Source organism: Urocampus carinirostris, chromosome 10 (genome assembly GCF_059441175.1).
Source record: "Urocampus carinirostris isolate Australia breed hairy pipefish chromosome 10, RoL_Ucar_1.0, whole genome shotgun sequence".
Taxonomy (NCBI): Eukaryota; Metazoa; Chordata; class Actinopteri; order Syngnathiformes; family Syngnathidae; genus Urocampus; species Urocampus carinirostris.
This window is the reverse complement of record NC_142358.1, coordinates 20,965,789-20,983,899: the sequence shown is the minus strand read 5'-3', so window position 1 is coordinate 20,983,899 and position 18,111 is coordinate 20,965,789. Positions and strand designations below refer to the sequence as shown.

General features: G+C 38.3%; 2 protein-coding genes across 2 annotated transcripts in view; both read right to left on the bottom strand.

The window, feature by feature from the left end:
* pid1 (phosphotyrosine interaction domain containing 1) overlaps positions 1-10,100 on the bottom strand; it is a 39,481-nt gene extending 29,381 nt beyond the window's left edge. Inside the window, exon 1 of the mRNA XM_088346016.1 lies at positions 9,906-10,100. Coding sequence (XP_088202142.1) covers positions 9,906-9,935 — 30 coding nt within the window. The 5' untranslated portion in view covers positions 9,936-10,100. The remainder of the gene's footprint in view (positions 1-9,905) is intronic.
* Positions 10,101-13,486: 3,386 nt separating this feature from the next.
* Positions 13,487-18,111, bottom strand: part of dner (delta/notch-like EGF repeat containing) — a 75,781-nt gene continuing 71,156 nt past the window's right edge. The window contains exon 13 of the mRNA XM_088345293.1: positions 13,487-16,533. Coding sequence (XP_088201419.1) covers positions 16,422-16,533 — 112 coding nt within the window. The 3' untranslated portion in view covers positions 13,487-16,421. The remainder of the gene's footprint in view (positions 16,534-18,111) is intronic.

The following is an 18,111-nucleotide window of genomic DNA, read 5'->3' as shown; positions in this document are numbered from 1 at the left end:
ACGAGTGTCACTATATTGCGATTGCACTAACGTTTAATTTACCATAACAGTATCAGACGTTTTTTTTTGCGTGTTGACTAAATGGAGGAAAAGTAAAATGTTATGCCTTGCTGTTGTTCAAAGATGTTAAAGATGTGTCACGAAAATGCTTTACCTCAGAGAAAATAATAAAATGGCTGTCTATTCATTTTGGGAGTGAATCTGAATCTGACTGACTGTTTTGTTGACATTCCCTTTAGCGCGGCACCATCTAACGGTTGCATAACGTAACTACATCCTCTACTGTAGCCAAGTCAAGTTAAGTCACATTTATTTATGACGCCCTTAATCACAAAAATGTCTCGAAGGACTGCACAGGATTACAATTACAAAATTGCACAATTACCTGATCTTAAACCAGCATGCACTTATAGCGCCTTATAATGTGGTGCGCCTTATGTATGGAAAAAGTTTAAAAATATATCATTAATTGAAGGTGCGCCTTATAACACGGTGCGCCTTATAGTGCGGAAAATACGGTACATATTTACTACTGCGCCGAAAGAAAACGCGAATGAGGGCTGTCTCACATAAAATGTGAGCTCTAGATTTCCAGATGACAGCGCTAGGGTAATGGTTCTGTAGGGAATAATGGCAGACTGAAACCCAGACATGGTTTTTGTGCTGTTGCCATTGGTGGTTACCTCTGCGACGGACCAACTTGCATTCAGTTGTCATCGAGGATTACAGCAAACTTCAGCAAATAAAAAATGATGCGGATGATACAGAAAGAGAAGAGCAGGGTTTTCAATAGATATCTTCCACACCTGTTCAATTCGGATGTATGAATTGAAAACATGATTTGTTGGGTAAAAGTTGAAATCTCATGAGTACGTTGCATATATTGAATAAAGTACTGTACTGTCAAACCTACCGTTTTGATCTTGTTATGAATTTACAGTATATTCTCACTCTTTCTCATAGAAGTCAGTAAGGAAAAATGGATGGCTGGATGGACGAACGGATGTACAAACTGAACTGACGGATCAGGAAATATAGCTTTAATTTTTAAAACACCACAAAGGGAACACACAAAACCTCAAGAGGTGACTTTTTGTCGAATCACATTTTCATCATTAAAGGCTCTGAGTAAAGAGCTGACCAAAATATTAAACTGAAGGTCCTTCGTTTTTCCGATCCGTCATCATGTGGAGAAAATTAGAGATGGCTCACAGGGAATGACAAATACATTGCCAGTGGTTCAATGAAAATAAGTTTTTACTCATACAAAATTGCAACTCCATGTGTAAGGTTGGGACCCATTTTAGGATGGCTTAAAATGGCTGTCGTCAAAACTATGTTGACACAAATGAGAGACAGGTAACAATAAAGCCTGCGACTAACGATTTTTTTTATTTTCATTTTAATAGTCGACTAGTCACTGACTCTTGAAACGATAAGTTAAATCATTGGATAATTCCTATTGATTTTTTCTTAAATTTAGCATAAAGCATGATTTAATTATGTGGCAAATGATAATCAACACAAGAGAAATTGGTACGATTTAAAAATATGACTTTTATTCAATCAAATTTGTACAAAAATTAAAATGCTAACGCAATCAAGCACTTTGCTCGGTTAGTAGAGATACATCCATAAGTAAACCTCTGTCCATGTGGTGTGCTTGGCATGTACAACCTGGCGGTGCCCATCCCTCTCCAGACTGTTTTAATTTTTGGTAGGGGTTTGCTACCCAACATGAAACAGATAGTACCAGTTTCCATGAATACTAGTAGCAGGAGAAGCCTCACGATCTGATGCATATACAGCAGTATAGTCGTCTTTGTTTTTCGGTGTAAAGTGTCATCCTGCTGTTCAGAGATGAGCCGTGTATAAAATTTGCAACGGTTATACACTACTTACTTGGTAGTTATTACTGTGGTTTTAATTTGAAAGTTACTAATATAACTACGGTTCCATAAGTCCTGTATGACCACCAGAGATGACACTTCGATCACAGAACCTTTCCCTCGCGAATGCGCAGCTGGCAAAATGAACCCCAAAACCAGTCACTCCATCACACCTGCGTCCCCAGGAATACTAAAACTAATACTTAATAAATCCTACTTAAGCGAATTTTGAACTTTAATAAAGAGGAAAGGCCAGGCTTGATAAATTACTGCACTATTTGTTTTAAGTTAATTTGAGTCATGTTGGTTGTATTTACACTTTTATTTACCCATTGTAAAAAAAAAAATCAGGAAGCTATTTAGGTTTTTATGTAACTTCATACAAGTTGCTCCTGAACCTAATTTGATTTCCTACACTGTGAGTTTTTGAATTCAGTGAAAGATTAGTCATGTTGTGTTGAAATTCTAATTAATTTACTGTAAAAGGTTTTAGAAAACCATTCAAGTTTTATTTGAATGTATAACAAATATTCTTTGTTTTTTTGGGCATTATTAAAATTTTCTCGGGCCAACTTTTAAGCTTATACAGCAACTAAATATCGCATCCAAATGTCAGTTATCAGCCTCTTCTTCATACTAATAATCGACATCGGCCCTGAAAAATGATTCTTAAATACTCAACGATGAAATTAATTGTCTATTATTTCTCTTATCGATTTTTGTCGACTACGTCACCAATAATCTTCGCAGCCCTAGTAATAATAAGGTAGCCAGGTTTACATGTTTTTTTCAGCTTCGCTCCACTTGTCAAGTGTCACATATAGTTAAGTGTCAAAATGAAGAAACCAAGGCTAAAAAGAGCTGCTGACACAGGAAAATACATTTTCGTTCACCACAGAGACGTTCAAAAAAAGATCATTGTTTGTGTGTTTATGTGTGTGTCTGTCTATGCGCGAGACCAGTGTCGGTTGGCAGCAGGATGATGAAGAAGACCGAAGTGGTGAAGGAAGGCAAAAGATGAATAAACATGCTGACTTTGACTTATGCTAACAGCTTTCTGTCTCTTCTCAGAAACTCTCGTGCATCTCCTCACCTCCGGCCGCCACCGTCTATCTCCTCTCCTTGCCTAAACAGAAGAGTCTCATGCACCAAGACGTTGGGTGGTTGCCATGACAACAGAGGACCAAAGCCAGTGAAAAAGAGGATGTGGACGAAAACCAAAATAAGGAAAATCAAGTAATAAAATAAAAAGGCTGCAATCAGCTGTTCGGTTGTTCCACGGAAATCCCCTTCAAAACCCTGACTCTACCGTTGTAAAGGGAAGCAATGTTAAAAAGGCTGTCGTCATGGATACGCAGAAGGCGAGCGCCTGCTCCTGCACTGGGTTATAATGTGCATCTAATGGTTCTTGCCATCTTTTCATGTAGGTGATAACGTCTTGAAATTGAAGGAGTACTCTAAACTGTACTTTAATCGAAAGGAAGGAGACAACCAGGTTATTGATGCTTTCATTCAAAAACGAGTGGCATATGTTAAGTACTTTTATGTGCACGCACCTCATTGTTCTACTCAATGCTGGTGAGAAGTAAGCCCATGTTATTTTTTTTTTTTACAATACCATTTACTTTATTTTGGTTTTTACTTCATGCTCTTTTGTTATGCTTATGTTTTAGCTTAACAACTGCACTGGAAAATATGAAAAAAAAAAAAAATAGATACATAATTTGGTTTTCAAATTACCGAAAGCATTTTGCTGTACTTGACATCTAAATCCAATCAACATGTATATGTATGGCACTTTTCAGACAATGAATTGCAGCTCAAAGTGCTGTATAAAACATTCAATGTACATGAATTAGTTAGTAAATGTGCATGTTAAAAAAGAAATAACAGATAAAATCAAAAAATTAAATGCATATAACATAATGTTGAAACAATCAAAATAAAAACATAAATAATTTGAATATAGAAAGAAAAATATACAAATCTGCTTTTACTGGACAAAGATCATTTAGTATGTCACGAACACAAAGGACATAACGTCATTGCTATAGAGTTTTTTTTTTTCAAATAAAATATGAAAACTACAAGTGATGCAATGTGCATTGTACAACGTGTTTGTTGACAAAACTGGCCTAGTCAAAATTTAAGAACAGAATTTAGCGTTTTTCCTTTCGTAATCGATAAAAATATAAATTAAAAAGATTTTTCCCGGTGATTCAAGATCTGGTATACGTATCGTCACACTCATCGCTGAATGTCAAAAAGATGCATTCAACTGACATCAAAGACAACCAGATGACAAAGGTGCTGTATCTGAGTCAGATCAGGGGGATTCTCTGCTGTTGGTATCCATGGAAACAGTTACTATTTGTTTCCTGTGGGGGAGAAAACCCCTACCCAAAAAAATGGCCTGGATGGGTGCCACCAGGCTGTTATTGCCCAAGACACACACAAGGAGGCAGTGCATGGACAACCCGCGTGATTAAAGGGTCCAGGAAACTTGAATTACAAATACAACCTTACATTCGTCACTGCTTCTGTCAACAAAAGTTCACAAATTGTCTACGGAAAAAAAAACAGAAACAGAAAAATATGGTATCAAATGACAATTACTTTTTGAAATCTTCATTTTATTCTAAAAATAAAACAGTGTTTCAATTTGAAAATTTCACAGAAACAAATCCGAAATTGCGGTTGATAAGAAAAATGTTTTTCTTCTAAATAAACCCAAACATTCATTGTTTATGTTTTTCATTCTGACTACAGGAGCTAGAGAGGTCCTTTGCCAACCCACTTGATCAAAACACATTACATAACGAGTATATTTGAGTCACATTCATTTCATCGACTGCGCACTCTTCCTGCTTGTAAAATCCAAAGCAATTAAGGAAACTTAGAAAAGACAACGGAGTTGGACAAATGAAGGCGACTGGGGCAATCAATTGATGAAGGAAATGCGTGCACCTTTCTATGCAATCCCAAGGGGAAAGTATAGGAGCTTCACAATTGATCTGGTAGTCATTTTGTGCAGATGATGAAGAATACATGCGCAAGACTATTGTTGCATTTTCCGGTCGATACGTTATGTTGAACTGTAAAAATATCCCTTTTCTCAAGGGGTGCATACATCATGCATTCCGCTAGCAGAATTTCAAAGGTAGGCGGTTGTTTAACGTACACAACTTAGACTTTGTTTTATTTTACATTTAGTTTGGCAGTAAACTTGAACTGGAAGAGGCAATAAACAACTTGAACCGCTCAACATCTGCCAAGCGGCTGCTTGTCATGAAGTTTGTTCATTGAGAGCAAGCCACCGTCTATGGCAAGGATCGGGAACCTATGGCTCGCAAGCCATGTATGGCCTTTTTCAAGAAAACATATGGTTCGGATTTAAAATTCAGATCATGTAAATTTCTTCGATAGCATTCAAATTGTGATGGACACAAAAACGAGTTTGGAGCATGCATAGCCCACGTAACACTAGCAACATGAGAGGGTCAGTCCAGTATATAAAGATCACAGTCCCGATTACGGTTTAAAGTGAAGGTGTCACCCTACAGACCCCGTTTTGCTATTACAGCTCTTTGGGTAAAGGTTCCCAACTCCTGGTCTATAGCATTGGTTCTCAACTGGTATGATTTCAGGACCCACTGTTCCACCCTAATAACAAACTGTGATATAATAATGATTGAAGTATGTAGTTAATAACGACTAAAAAAGTTAAACATTAACATTTTAAAACAATTTACTGTAACTTCAAGCAGCGCTTCAACGCAGTCATTCGTACAGTATTTTCATATTTAGCAATCTTTTCCTTCTTTGACTTGATCGTTGTCGGTGGTTATCACTTATGCTTACCCTTATCGCTAACTTTTTTGGGAGCCATTACTATGGGCAGAAAAAGGAAATAAAACCAACAAAATCACAAGGAAATGAGATATGGTTGCTCTCAAACACGACTGGGGACGCACCGATGGACTGAACAGGAAGAGACATTATCACAATTAGGGCATTGTCACCATCTTCTGTTAAGAAGTGTAATCGACCCTCTGTTTTTTTCTTCTCCTTAGCATTGTTATGCCTGGGCAAACGCCCGCTACCCACTGAAAACAAGTCAGCAACACACTTTTGGGTCCCCACCCAGCAGTTGAGAAACACTGGTATAGTGGTTAAAATTCTTCTTTTTTATGATTGGAGGCTCGCATCTTAAGCAATAATTATACCAGATTACTTAAACAGACACTGTAATATTTGACCATTAGATGTTGCCGCATTATGTTGTACAACCTAAAACAAGTGCTACCAAGCACAAAGAAAAATACCCTATAAGGGACAGTATGTATTATTTGACCACTAGATACTTTTTTGAAGCTGAGAGCTACTTTTTGTTAATGATTGGCACAAAGGGTTACCAGTTTGATTTGCATTACTAAAATGACAACGTTTCATGTTATTTCTATGTTGTTACTATGTCATTCACGGTTCAGGGTTCCCTTAAACACCTGTGTCATAGGGACACCACTTCCTGCGGTGTGTTTTGGACAAGTGCAGCCTGGCAGTACCCATGAGGTTGTAATGAACATAAGTTGATTTAAAATTTGCCCAGTCAACAACTAAAACATCATGCCAGTTAGAAATCAAATTTCCCGGAAAATAACAATGACCTAGCACTGGTGAGCTATTTTCAGAATTTGTCTGCGTACTACTCAGGTGTTCGTAGAGGGCTATCAGGTGCTCGTGAGTACCACGTTGAAGTCTCAAGGTGTTAGTGTGACCAAAAACATGTGCTAAAAAGCACAAAGAAGAATACAAACTACAGAGACTCAAAGTGGCTGAAACGTACCACTTTGCTTCTCTTTTTTTTGCCCAGCCTTTCGAAGGTTATTGGGTACCAATAGCAGCAGCAAGATGGCAGATAATTATGTCAGCTCCCTCTCGGTGAGGCCCATGTTTTGTTAAGTAATTGTTAATTTCTCAACCAACAAGTATTTTTAAAACTGCACGCTTATATAATTTGCCCATTATTTAAATCAATTTTGTTTTAATAATGAAGTTTTTTAACCACTGGGAGGCGCTAAATATTTTATGATGTCCTATTAAGAGTCAAGGCATAATTTTCTGGGATAAAATGATTGTTGTTTTTTACTCAAGCCTACAACCATTATGCTACATAGATTAGGCCTAAATTTAAAATAGATCGATGGGGAATTCTAAAACATCACAAACTTAAAAACTAGTTTAGAAATAAATGGTTAAATAGTAGTCAAGTGGTACAAGTTTGTGCATGTATGACCGTTCCGGACTGCGGTTGCTAGGCAACGTATATGTCTAGCTGCTTGTGTAACCATTCGAGCACCTATTAATACATTAACGGGGCACGGAGAAGATGTGTGTACTGAAATAGAATAAAGAAATAATTATCGACCGTTGTGGGTTTTTCAGGGCTGATAAGATACTGATTATTAGTATTAAGAAGAGGCTGATAACTAATATTTGGAGTCGATAGTCATTTGCTGAAAAGCTTGAAAATTGGTGTAAGAAATTTCTAATCATGCAAGAAGAAACAAGGACTATTTGTTATACATTCAAATAAAACTATCATAGTTCTCTGAAACTTTTTACAGTAAACTGGAATTTCAACACAACTAACATGACTAATCTTTCACTTAACCAAAAAACAACAATTGAGGAAATAAAATAAGGCTTAGCAGCAACTCACATAAAGGCACATAAACACTGATTTTTTTTTACAAGAAATAAATAAAAATGTCAATACAACCAACATGATTTAAATTACCTTAAAAAACAAAGTGCATTGAAATTTCCACGTAGCTCTCGAATTGAAGTGTGGGCACTCCTGTTTTAGAGCCAGATTTATGGACTAATGTTATGGTAACAGCTAATCACTCAGCCTTCCACTTTGGCGTGCTTTTTATGCTCTCTCTCTCAATTACAAACACCTACGCTTGATTGGCAAACTAATGTTACGATAAGACCTAATAAATCAGTCTTCACCTTAAAGTGCTTTCCTAAAACAAGTTAACTATAGTTTTTATGCTATCTCTCAATCACAAACACGCTTTTCTAACACTGACTCAATATACTCGAAAATCATCATCAGCAATATTGATTAACAGGCATGTAAGAAATTAGGAGTTAGCAGATCTGCCATTGTTTACTCTGCTCTGACATTCTTCCTGCATCAGTGGCTCCGCCCCCCGATCGCTTATCTAATGATAAGGTGGTTAGGATCTGAGACAGTTGGAGGGAACATAGGCAGAGGGAGGCTCTGCTGCATCTTAGCCTAAATAATCACCAATCATAAGAAAAAATGCTCATATCCATCAAATTGTGAAATATCCATGCCGATAATCGGTCAACCTCTATTCTGAAATACAAAAGTGGCGAAACTCATAACAATTGGTCATTCGATCTTGTTGACGTCTGGGCAGGAGAGCGGATTGTGCAAGTTCACTTGGCAACCTGGCAGCAGTCGAACATCTGGAGAACGTTATGTCTGCAGGAGACTTGAATAAAGCCCCCCCCGCTTATCAAACTACGTGTCATTAACAAGCAGTTTTGCATTGCCTCACAGGCACCTCGCTGCCATTGCGCATGGGAATCAATTTGCTCTGAACAATAACACATTCTGGCGTTTTAAGCGTAAAATGCCCGTGTTTGAGGTTGAAGTTCCTTTGGGAAGCGTTGTGGGCCCGTTTCACTTTTTCAGGAATGAGGAGGAGAATAAAATAACATTCACTGCTGGGGGTCGTGGATAAAATAAGGGCTTGCGCACTTGGTGTACAGTAAGGAACTGCACATAAATGGCTCTTTCGTGAGAACCGGATCTCTAGGCTCGGTTCACTGAAACCTATTGACCAGTTACGAGCGCCTTCGGAGTAAGGAAATAGGGAGAGAGTGAAATAAAGAGAAAGTGACAAAAAAGGATAGAGTAATAGCGATAGAGAGAGAGGCAAATAGAGAAAACGAAAGAGTGAAAAAACAGGAAGAGAGTGAATAAAAGAGAAATCGAGAAACAAAAAGAAATAAATAGTGAGAGACAGAGAGAGCGACAGAGAGACTGAGAGAGAGAAAATAGGAAGAGAGCAAATTAAAGAGAAAGTAAGAAAAATAAAGATACAAATAGTGAGAGAGAGAGTGAGAGTGAAAGAGAGAAAGAAAGAAAACAAAATAAAGAGAGGAAAAAATAGGGAGAGAGCGAATTAAAGAGAAAGTGAAAAAAATATAGATATGGAAATAGCGAGAGAGAAATAGCAAGGGGAGAGAGAGGGAAAGAGAGAGAGAAAGAGAGAGAAATAGAGAAAATAAAGAAAACACTAGAAAGATAGTCATTTATATAGAAAAGGGTGGAAAATAAAGATAAAAAATAAGGAATAATGGAGAGAAAGAGCAGCATATATCAAGACAGAAAGAAAATGAGAGAGAAGGAAAGAGGAATTTAGAGAAAGAGAGAACGATTACAAAAGAAAGAGATAGCTATATTGAGGAAAAGAGAGAGGAAATTAGAGAGAGAGAGAGAGAGAGAGAGAGAGAGAGAGAGAGAGAGAGAGAGAGAGAGAGAGAGAGAGAGAGAGAGAGAGAGAGAGAGAGAGAGAGAGAGAGAGAGGACAGGGGTAGAGCCAAAGAAAGCGAAAAAGATCATTTTTCGAAGGAAGCCGGCTTCGCGTTGATGGGGAGCCGGCTCTTGTCGCTCACATCAAAGAGCCGGTTTATAAAGCCGTTTGGTTCACAAACGACCCATCGCTAAATGTCTCACCAAATACAAAGACGTAAAAAGCGGCGAGAGGGAAAATGACCATTTGTCTTATTTTACCTCGTTTAAAAGGTAACCTCGACACTCACGCGTATTCTAAGTAAGTAAAACACCTGTGTTGAGTCAAAGTGACGCAAGCTTTTACATCACGTAGCCGACGTAAAAAGGCAGAAAGCACAACCTTTGATTAGACGACATTTCGTCGCCATGAAACGCTACGAGCGGAATTTGCGTCCTACCTGCAGTCGCTCCGACGCTGGTTGCCACATATTAGCAGTACGAAAGGCTTTCCGTCTTGACGACAGCGTGTTTTCTGTTCGTAGTCCGTTTCACATCTGTTCGCCTCTCTTAGGCTCTCTGCCCTCCTTCAGCCTGGACCAGTCCGCGAAAAACGCGGTTTTGCTCCGCCTGGCGACGAAAACTTGCCTCTCCAGCGGGTGGCGCTCCACACTCGCGTTTACTACCAATGCTGCGTTCTCGGACATCCGGAATTTCTGTTATCCTGTTAGGTGTCACGCAGCCTCCCTCCATACCAGAGATGTCAACTCAGTTTGGCTCTCTGGCCAGCAGGGTTGGGTAGGGTTACTTTAACTGAATTACTTTCAATTACTTTTGGATTACTCCAATACCAAATATGCTAATAAAAGACAAAATAAACTAAATATGAATAAAATTATGACTCACAACACGTGGTAAGCTTTCTCGCCTGGCTTTGATCTCCGGCAAAACTAACATAAAATGCGACAGAAACAAAATGAAAATAAATCCAAACAGCTTGCCGACATAATTTTTGCCGTTCCATGTATTCCGTTACTCCCCAAGCCTGCACAAAATTTTGTAATTTTATTCATATTTAGTTTCTTTTGTCTTTTATTTGTATATTTGGTATTGGAGTAATCCAAAAGTAATTGAAAGTAATCCAGTAAAGTAACTCTACCCAACCCTCATGGGCAGATCCAGACTTTCTGTTCTGAGACGGGTCAGACTAATTTAAGGTTGCAACTGACATTTTAGCTTCGTTTTTAAGTAGTATGCTTTATCATTCCGCCTACATTAGTAACATACCCTAAAATTATAATCACAGATGACAAGGGATCATTTATGAACACATTTATTCACAAACAATGGGGGGTTGGCCCGGGGGGTTTACTTTCATGTTATCTTATTTTAACAGTTGAGTGAACGCAGTATTACACTTGAACCAAATCACACTACAGTATACAAACTGAACACTGCTTCCTAGCGGCCAGAAAGAGCACTTGGTTTGCACTTTTAATAGAAATAACCCAAAGATTCGTTTCTTTTTTTGGACAGAATGTTATTAAGGCCGAATTTAATCATCCAACGGGCCAGATCTGGTCCATATCTGTCAGATTAGTTTTCCCCGTATTTCTGAGCAATAAAGGAGAAAATCTTCGAGTGGTCTGAAGCCCAGAGAAAAAAATGGATATGGAGCGTCTCGGCTAGGTGTTCGTTTGCAAGATTTTAGGATTACACAAGCATTATGCAGGCTTCACCACTTCTAGGGGTCGGTTTACTTTTTGGATAATTTTACAGGCTCGAGATGTTGTTGCTGTCATGCACTTTCTGCACAAATCTTTACATATTACTTATGTATTTTTTATTCATGTTAACTATGTTTTATTTATTGTTTACCAATTCTAAATCTATTGCACCCTGATCATCCTGAAAGGGGGATTCACTTGTGAGGCCCCTTCTCAAGGTATCTTATTTTCCTCATGCTGAGGTTTTAGTTTTTCCTTGCCGGCATGTTGGTTTCAGATCAGGGGATAGTTTATTTGTAACCTGTGCAGTCCTTTTAGACATTTTGTGATGAAGGGCTTTATGAATAAATGTAACTTGACTACACGTTTTCTTCTATTTCTTTTATTCTATGGCCATTTTTAGGTTTAGGTGATCGACCCCACCAAAGTATATCATACCTGTCAACCTGTACAGTTTTGCCGTACAAAGTACGTTTTTTATGTGTTTTAAGACGAGTATGATGTACAAGGAAATAAAGTTCGGAAAAAGGCAAATTTGTCAATTATGGGTACCATCCGGTACACACCGACTATCACGAATCAGTAAATCAATCAAGTCAAAGGAGTCCGCAGCGGAAGGCTCTATCTCTGTATCGTTTTTTTCCTTGCAAACGAAGCGAGAGGTTTGATGGTACTGTGCGCATTCATCTGCCGCCTGGGGATTTCCCATCATGCATCATTCAGGAAAAAAAAATATGGTGTACGATTATTTTGTATTTTGTACGGGAAAATACGAAAGTTTGTATTAGCCTTGTTAAGCAGTAAAAAAAAACTTACAAAAATGTTTACTTACAGCAAAACGTAAACTGTAGAATAATAACAAAGAAGTTTGTTTTATTACCTGATAAACCCCCAACAAATTTTCTTACTCCTTTACCCGCTTGCAGTAAATGTCACGGCTTAACTACCTGGGTCATGGGGTACCTGTTCTGTGGTGTGTTTTGGACAAGTACAGCCTGGTGGCGCCCATCCCTTTACAGGAAGATTTTTGGGTACGGGTTTGTTCCACAACATTAAACTGGTTTCTATGGATACCAGTAGCAGGAAAAGCCTACTGATCTGACTCAGATACAGGACCTTCATCATTTAGTCACCGTTGTTGGTAAGCTCTTCAGAAATTAGTTCAACAATTCCGAAAGGAAAACTAGTTTGATTCGGTTCAGGAATTTTGAGTAGGCCTGTTTTGTGCACAGTCACATTAGTGTTGTTTATTACACATAGCAGTGTAGGATTTTGCAGACTTTATCTTTATTAGCAATCTACGATGTCGTTGTTGTCTGCTACCAGTGGCTGAGAAGATCCAAATTAGAGCAGAAATTGGCAATGTGATGATTTGATGATTGGTCATTTTACATTTTTACTTTTCCATACACAAATTGTAATGCAGTTTACACAATTTGAAATTATTAAAAAAAACGTATAAGATACGACGAAAACGTATCATTGGAAGATACAGAAGCACGAGAAATATGAGCCACATGTTGTCAAGCAATGGCATGCAATTTTAAATATGTCCACTGGGTGCCGCCAAATCTAGACGCCACTCCCAAAGAAGACCAACCACTGTAGCTGTGTTTGCTGACTCCCATTTATCAACACCCATTCCGATTATATTTTACCCAAAATAGAAGTCACGGACAACTGCACTCACGTGTGGTGCGTGGATGTCCTTTGCAACAAAACCCCATTAATTGGAAATGATCAGTTAGAACCTAGATCAAATCATACAAAATATAAAAGTAGCACCTGGGTGTCTTTACAGAATTATGAAGAAATTTTAGCTCTGGGGTCGCCAAATATTTTGAACCAGAGAGTTACGTTTTTGTGACTGATTAGCTCAAGAGGCTTTCAGTTTGATATGCCCTTCTTAAATAACAACGTATAATGTTATTGCTATTGTGTTACTGTGTTATTACAAGGTAAATTATTGGAATGCACAGTTGATAAATACTGCAAGATAAAGATTACAAAAGATGAGGGAAAATATTGAGGAAAAAACCCAAAATATTTGTTTTATAATCATCAATTACATCCATGAATCATAACTTAATGTTGAGCCTCCGAAATGACCACCAGCCCTACAGCTAAGACACACTTTTTATGCTGCTAATTTTTTAGTCCAGCCACTGAGAGAGTTGTTTTTCAACCATGTGGCTTCTGAGCTAAAATGAGTGTCATTCCCCTGATGCACAATATTTAACCACTGTGTCTACTTGGGGAAACCTTCCGTGCATAACATCTCTTTTTTTCTGATAGCAAAAATCTGAACACGACACTTTTTTTTATATGGTTCACTTTAATCTTCTCATTTTCTTAACATAAATAATATAAGTTTAATGCACATTACATGTCCGATCAGGAAAGGAAACCATACTGTACAATCAATACTTGGTGCGAGTTAGTGTTAAATAAGTACGGTAACACTGAATAAACGGTGCAATCAACATTATGGCCAACCTTCTTATTTACATTTCACTAACACAGCAGGATGGTTGGATCACAATACTCTAGCAAATGTACGTTCTTGATATTTCATACATTGGTAGGGAATCTTGCGTTTAAAGTATGGAGGACCGATTCTGCCATACGTATAAATAAATGTGAAAATAAAAAAATACAATGAATCACACTTCTTAGCCTCCCTGGTAAGGTTTATTCGGGGGCAGTGGGAAGGAGAGTCGGCCAGGAGGAAGAGAGTGGTTTTTGTCCAGGGTGTGGAACAGTGACACCATCTGCAGGGTCGTTGAGGGTGCACGTTAGTTTGCCCATCCAGTATACATGTATTTTGTGGGCTTGGTGAAGGCATTTGACCGTGTTCCTTGGGGAGCCGTGGATGGTGCTTTGAGAGTATGGGGTACCGGGCAGTCTTATCAGAGCTGTTTGGTCCTTGTATGACCGATGGCAGAGTTTGGCCCGAATTGTCGGCTGTAAGTCGGTTTCGAAACCAATGAGAGTTGGACTCTGCCAAGGCTGCCCTTTGTCACCGATTCTGTATATAACTTTTCTGGGCAAAATTTTTAGTTGCAGCCATGGTGATAGATAGATAGATACTTTATTCATCCCCGCAGGGAAATTCACACGGGATCCAGTTTGGCAACCAGAGCATTGCATCTTTGCTTTTTGTAGAATATGAGGTGCTGCTGGCTTTTTCAAGCTGTGAATTTCAGCTCTAAATTGAGTGATTAGCAGTCGAGTGAGAGGCAGCTGGGGTGAAAATCAGCCTCTTTAAGTCCAAGACCATGGTAATCAGCCGGAAAAGGGTGGCATGCCTTTTCTGGGTCTCTCGTTTTTTGGTTTTGTTCACGAGGGATAGGATGGAACGGGATACAGACAGAAAGATCTGTGCAGCGTGGTGAAAAAGGAGCTGAGACCAAAGACAAGTCTTTCAATTTACTGGTCCAATCTACCTTCTACCCTCACCTATGGTGTGAGTCATGACCAAAAGAACAAGATCCCGGGTGCAAGCGGCTGAAACTAGTTTCCTCAGCAGGGTAGCTGAGCTCTCTCTAAGAGATAGAATATGAAGCTCTGTCATCCGGGAGGAACTCAGTGTAAAGCAGCTGCACCTCCGCCCTGAGGAGAGTCAGCTCAGGTGGCTTGGGCATCTAAAAAGCATGCCTCCTGGATGCCTTGGAGTTGTTCCAGACATGTCTCACTGGCAAAAGAGCCTGGAGACAAGCCAGGAAACCCGGCTGGAGAGACTATGTCTTTAGGGTGGCCCGGGAACAACTCAGGATCTAATTGGACAAAGTGGCTGGGGATAGAAAGGTCCGTGTTTCCCTGCGACCAATCCTCCGTCAATCTGTAAGCAATGGATGGATGCATGGATAAAAAAATACAAATATCCACCCAGTCGCAGGGCACACAGAGACCGACTACTCACACGTTCATTTACACATAAAGACAATTTGGACCAGCCAATAACCCTGCCATGCCTTTTTGGGAATGTGGGAGGAAACCAAAGTTGCCGGAGGAAACCCACGCAGAAATGGGGAAAACATGATAACTCTACATGGGTAAGCTGCGGCAGCTTTCATTGAACCGTGGGGCTGCGTGCAAACCACCCAGCCGCCGTGCCTCCCTTCTTACAAATATGTAAATTATATTAATACCTACATTTATGACATAAAAGCAATTTATTAATTATTCATGCACTTTGTCATTTTTTGGGGTATTCTGCCATGTATTTTGTCATGTCTTTTTTTACGTATTGTCATAATAGAAAGTTTTTCAACTGAGGGTGCGGGTCAAACTGGCTAAGCTTTTTACCTATCGGTTGATGGGTGTGGTAGGTGATTGGTTCATTACTGATCAACCAATAGGTGAAAAGCTCAGCCTTTTTGACTAATGATTTAAAACATATTTTTTGGTGACAAAATACACAAGAAAATACATAACAAAATACATGACAAAATAAATGACAAAATACACAACAAATTACGTGAGACAATACACGACAAAACACAAAATAAATACTGAAATAAATAAATTATAAAATAAATGTCAAAATGCCAAAAGATTTTAATAAATCATATTTATATTAGACAATAAATATATAAATAATTGATTTATGTTATATACTTTGGTTATCATGTCATTTTATTTATGTGTTCATGTATTTATATGGCATATATAGGTATTTATCTGTTTATTTATACATTTATTTCAAATAGCAGAATGAGTCCTCCATAGCAAAAATCAAACCGTTTTACCAATATCCGCAATACCTTTACGTATATGTCTTCGTCTTACAACAACAAAAGAAGATTTGGCACATATTTTACAGAGTAACACACCTGCAGGGTAAAATAGCAACCAAAGAAAGGGCAATCTTTGATTTTTTTAAGAGATGAACAACAAATCTAAACATGCACAAAATAAGGCAACCTACAGCAGATTTTATTTAAGATACAAAAATAGTCAGGATAGGCAGTTTTATCTATTTGTCATCTATCATTTATCATTATTTTATAGGAGAGGTTAAAGCCAGTTTGGTAGCACCTCGTTAAAATACTGTGACGATGCTGCTCTTATGCTACAGTGGGCCTTGAAGATTATATGACAGTGAAATAGATGTATCAAATTCCAGTGGTGTTGTTTTTTTTTTTTGGGACTAATGATTAAATATTTGGGTAGTATTGGTTTTTCACATTTTACATTCAGAGCGACTATCCAAGCCTGTGTGTACGTGTTCCTACGCGTAAGGACATTTTACAAATCCTTTGTTTTAATGAGGGTGACCAAAGGTTTGTCATCCGGGCTGTAGTCTTCATAGCTGATGGGGGTGGCGTCATACATGGCTGGCCGAGACTTCTTGCCAAACCTGCAAGGAAAAAACAAACGAAAATTGAATAATATTTGCAGCTGTCGCAGTAGAGCAGTGGTGGGCAAACTACGGTAACGCGGGATGCATGCGGCTCGGCAGGCCTTTTCTTCCGGCCTGGTCAGATTATAATGACAATATGTATGATAGTAAATAAGGAACTTCTAATAATTAAAAAAATTGGGTCCCAACTATGTCCCATTGTCCCTTTGTGTGTCTAAAACAAAAATACTACTATAGAAATACAACAAAAATACTACTAAATGGCTACAGAACTAAATTTGAAATTCAGTGCTTTAACGCATATTTTAGTTTGCTAACATTCTGAAGAAGAAGAACAAGGAATACTGTATAATTACGACACAAATTCTTCTACAGTAATACTATAATGCAAAAGAAATACTGAGGAAATATTACAACATAAATATTACAAAAAAATAACTACTGTAAGGATACAAAATAAAAAAATAAATACTACATAAATACTACTATGGAACTACAATAAAAATACTACCACAGCAATACAAAAGAAATAACACAAAAATACTACTATGGAAATACTTCAAACATACTTCTACAGCACTACTACAAAAACACCACTACTCTAATAATATTGTACAACACAGAAGTATTACAGAAATACTACGAAGGCAAATGTGGGCTGCATCGCAGTCGACTCTATGAGCCGGCTCTTGAAAGTGGGAGCCGGCTACCCACCAATTTAGAGCCGGTTCCATTTGAGAAATTATAAAAAAGGTTAAAATTGTTTGATATTTTATCTTTTTCTTTGTAGGTTTATAAATATTTTAATTTATGTATTTCAGTGTTAACGTTTAAGTGTTCATTTTCCGTTTTTTCGCCTTTTAAGTCATTTATAATAATACATACTAAATGGTAAGAAATAAAATAAACAACAAAAACAACCCAAAGAGCCATTTGGAGCTGAAAAATCTGGTTGTCCAAAAAGAGTCGGAATTCCCATCTATACAACAGAACATTTGAGTGAATTTATCAAACTCACTTTATATTGTTTGCTGTTGATCATCATTGTATTATGTTGTTTCTTTTTCTTGCACTTCACGTGTAGGATAAAATATTACAAGGTTCTATAACAGAACTACCTGTCTGTTCTTACTTTTTGGAAAAAGTAGTGATTAACTATAACTAATTACTTTTTTAAAGTTTCGTGTCCAAGTAGTGAGTAACTCTCCCAACACTGCTCATTAAGGCCCGGTCACACAGCCTTTTGCATCTGTATCGCGGGTAAAATTCTGCGATTTTTTTTTTGCCAGTGGTTGCCCGCGGTGGAAAATGTGCAAAATTGGCCGGCGACTGTTCCGCGTCCTTCCGACGACTGTTCCACATCCTTATCGCTGCATCGCTGTGCCGCCCGCGGTTACCCGTGGTCTAAAGTTTTGAGCAGCGCAAAACTTTTTCGCGCGGCCAACCGCATGTGAATTTCTTACCGCGTGTAAAGCACAGCTGTATCTCGTCTGTATCGCGATCTCAAAAGCGTCCAACAGCGTCTGCTTCACGGGCAGAAATTTCTGGCCGTGATTCAGCCTCGATACGCCCGTA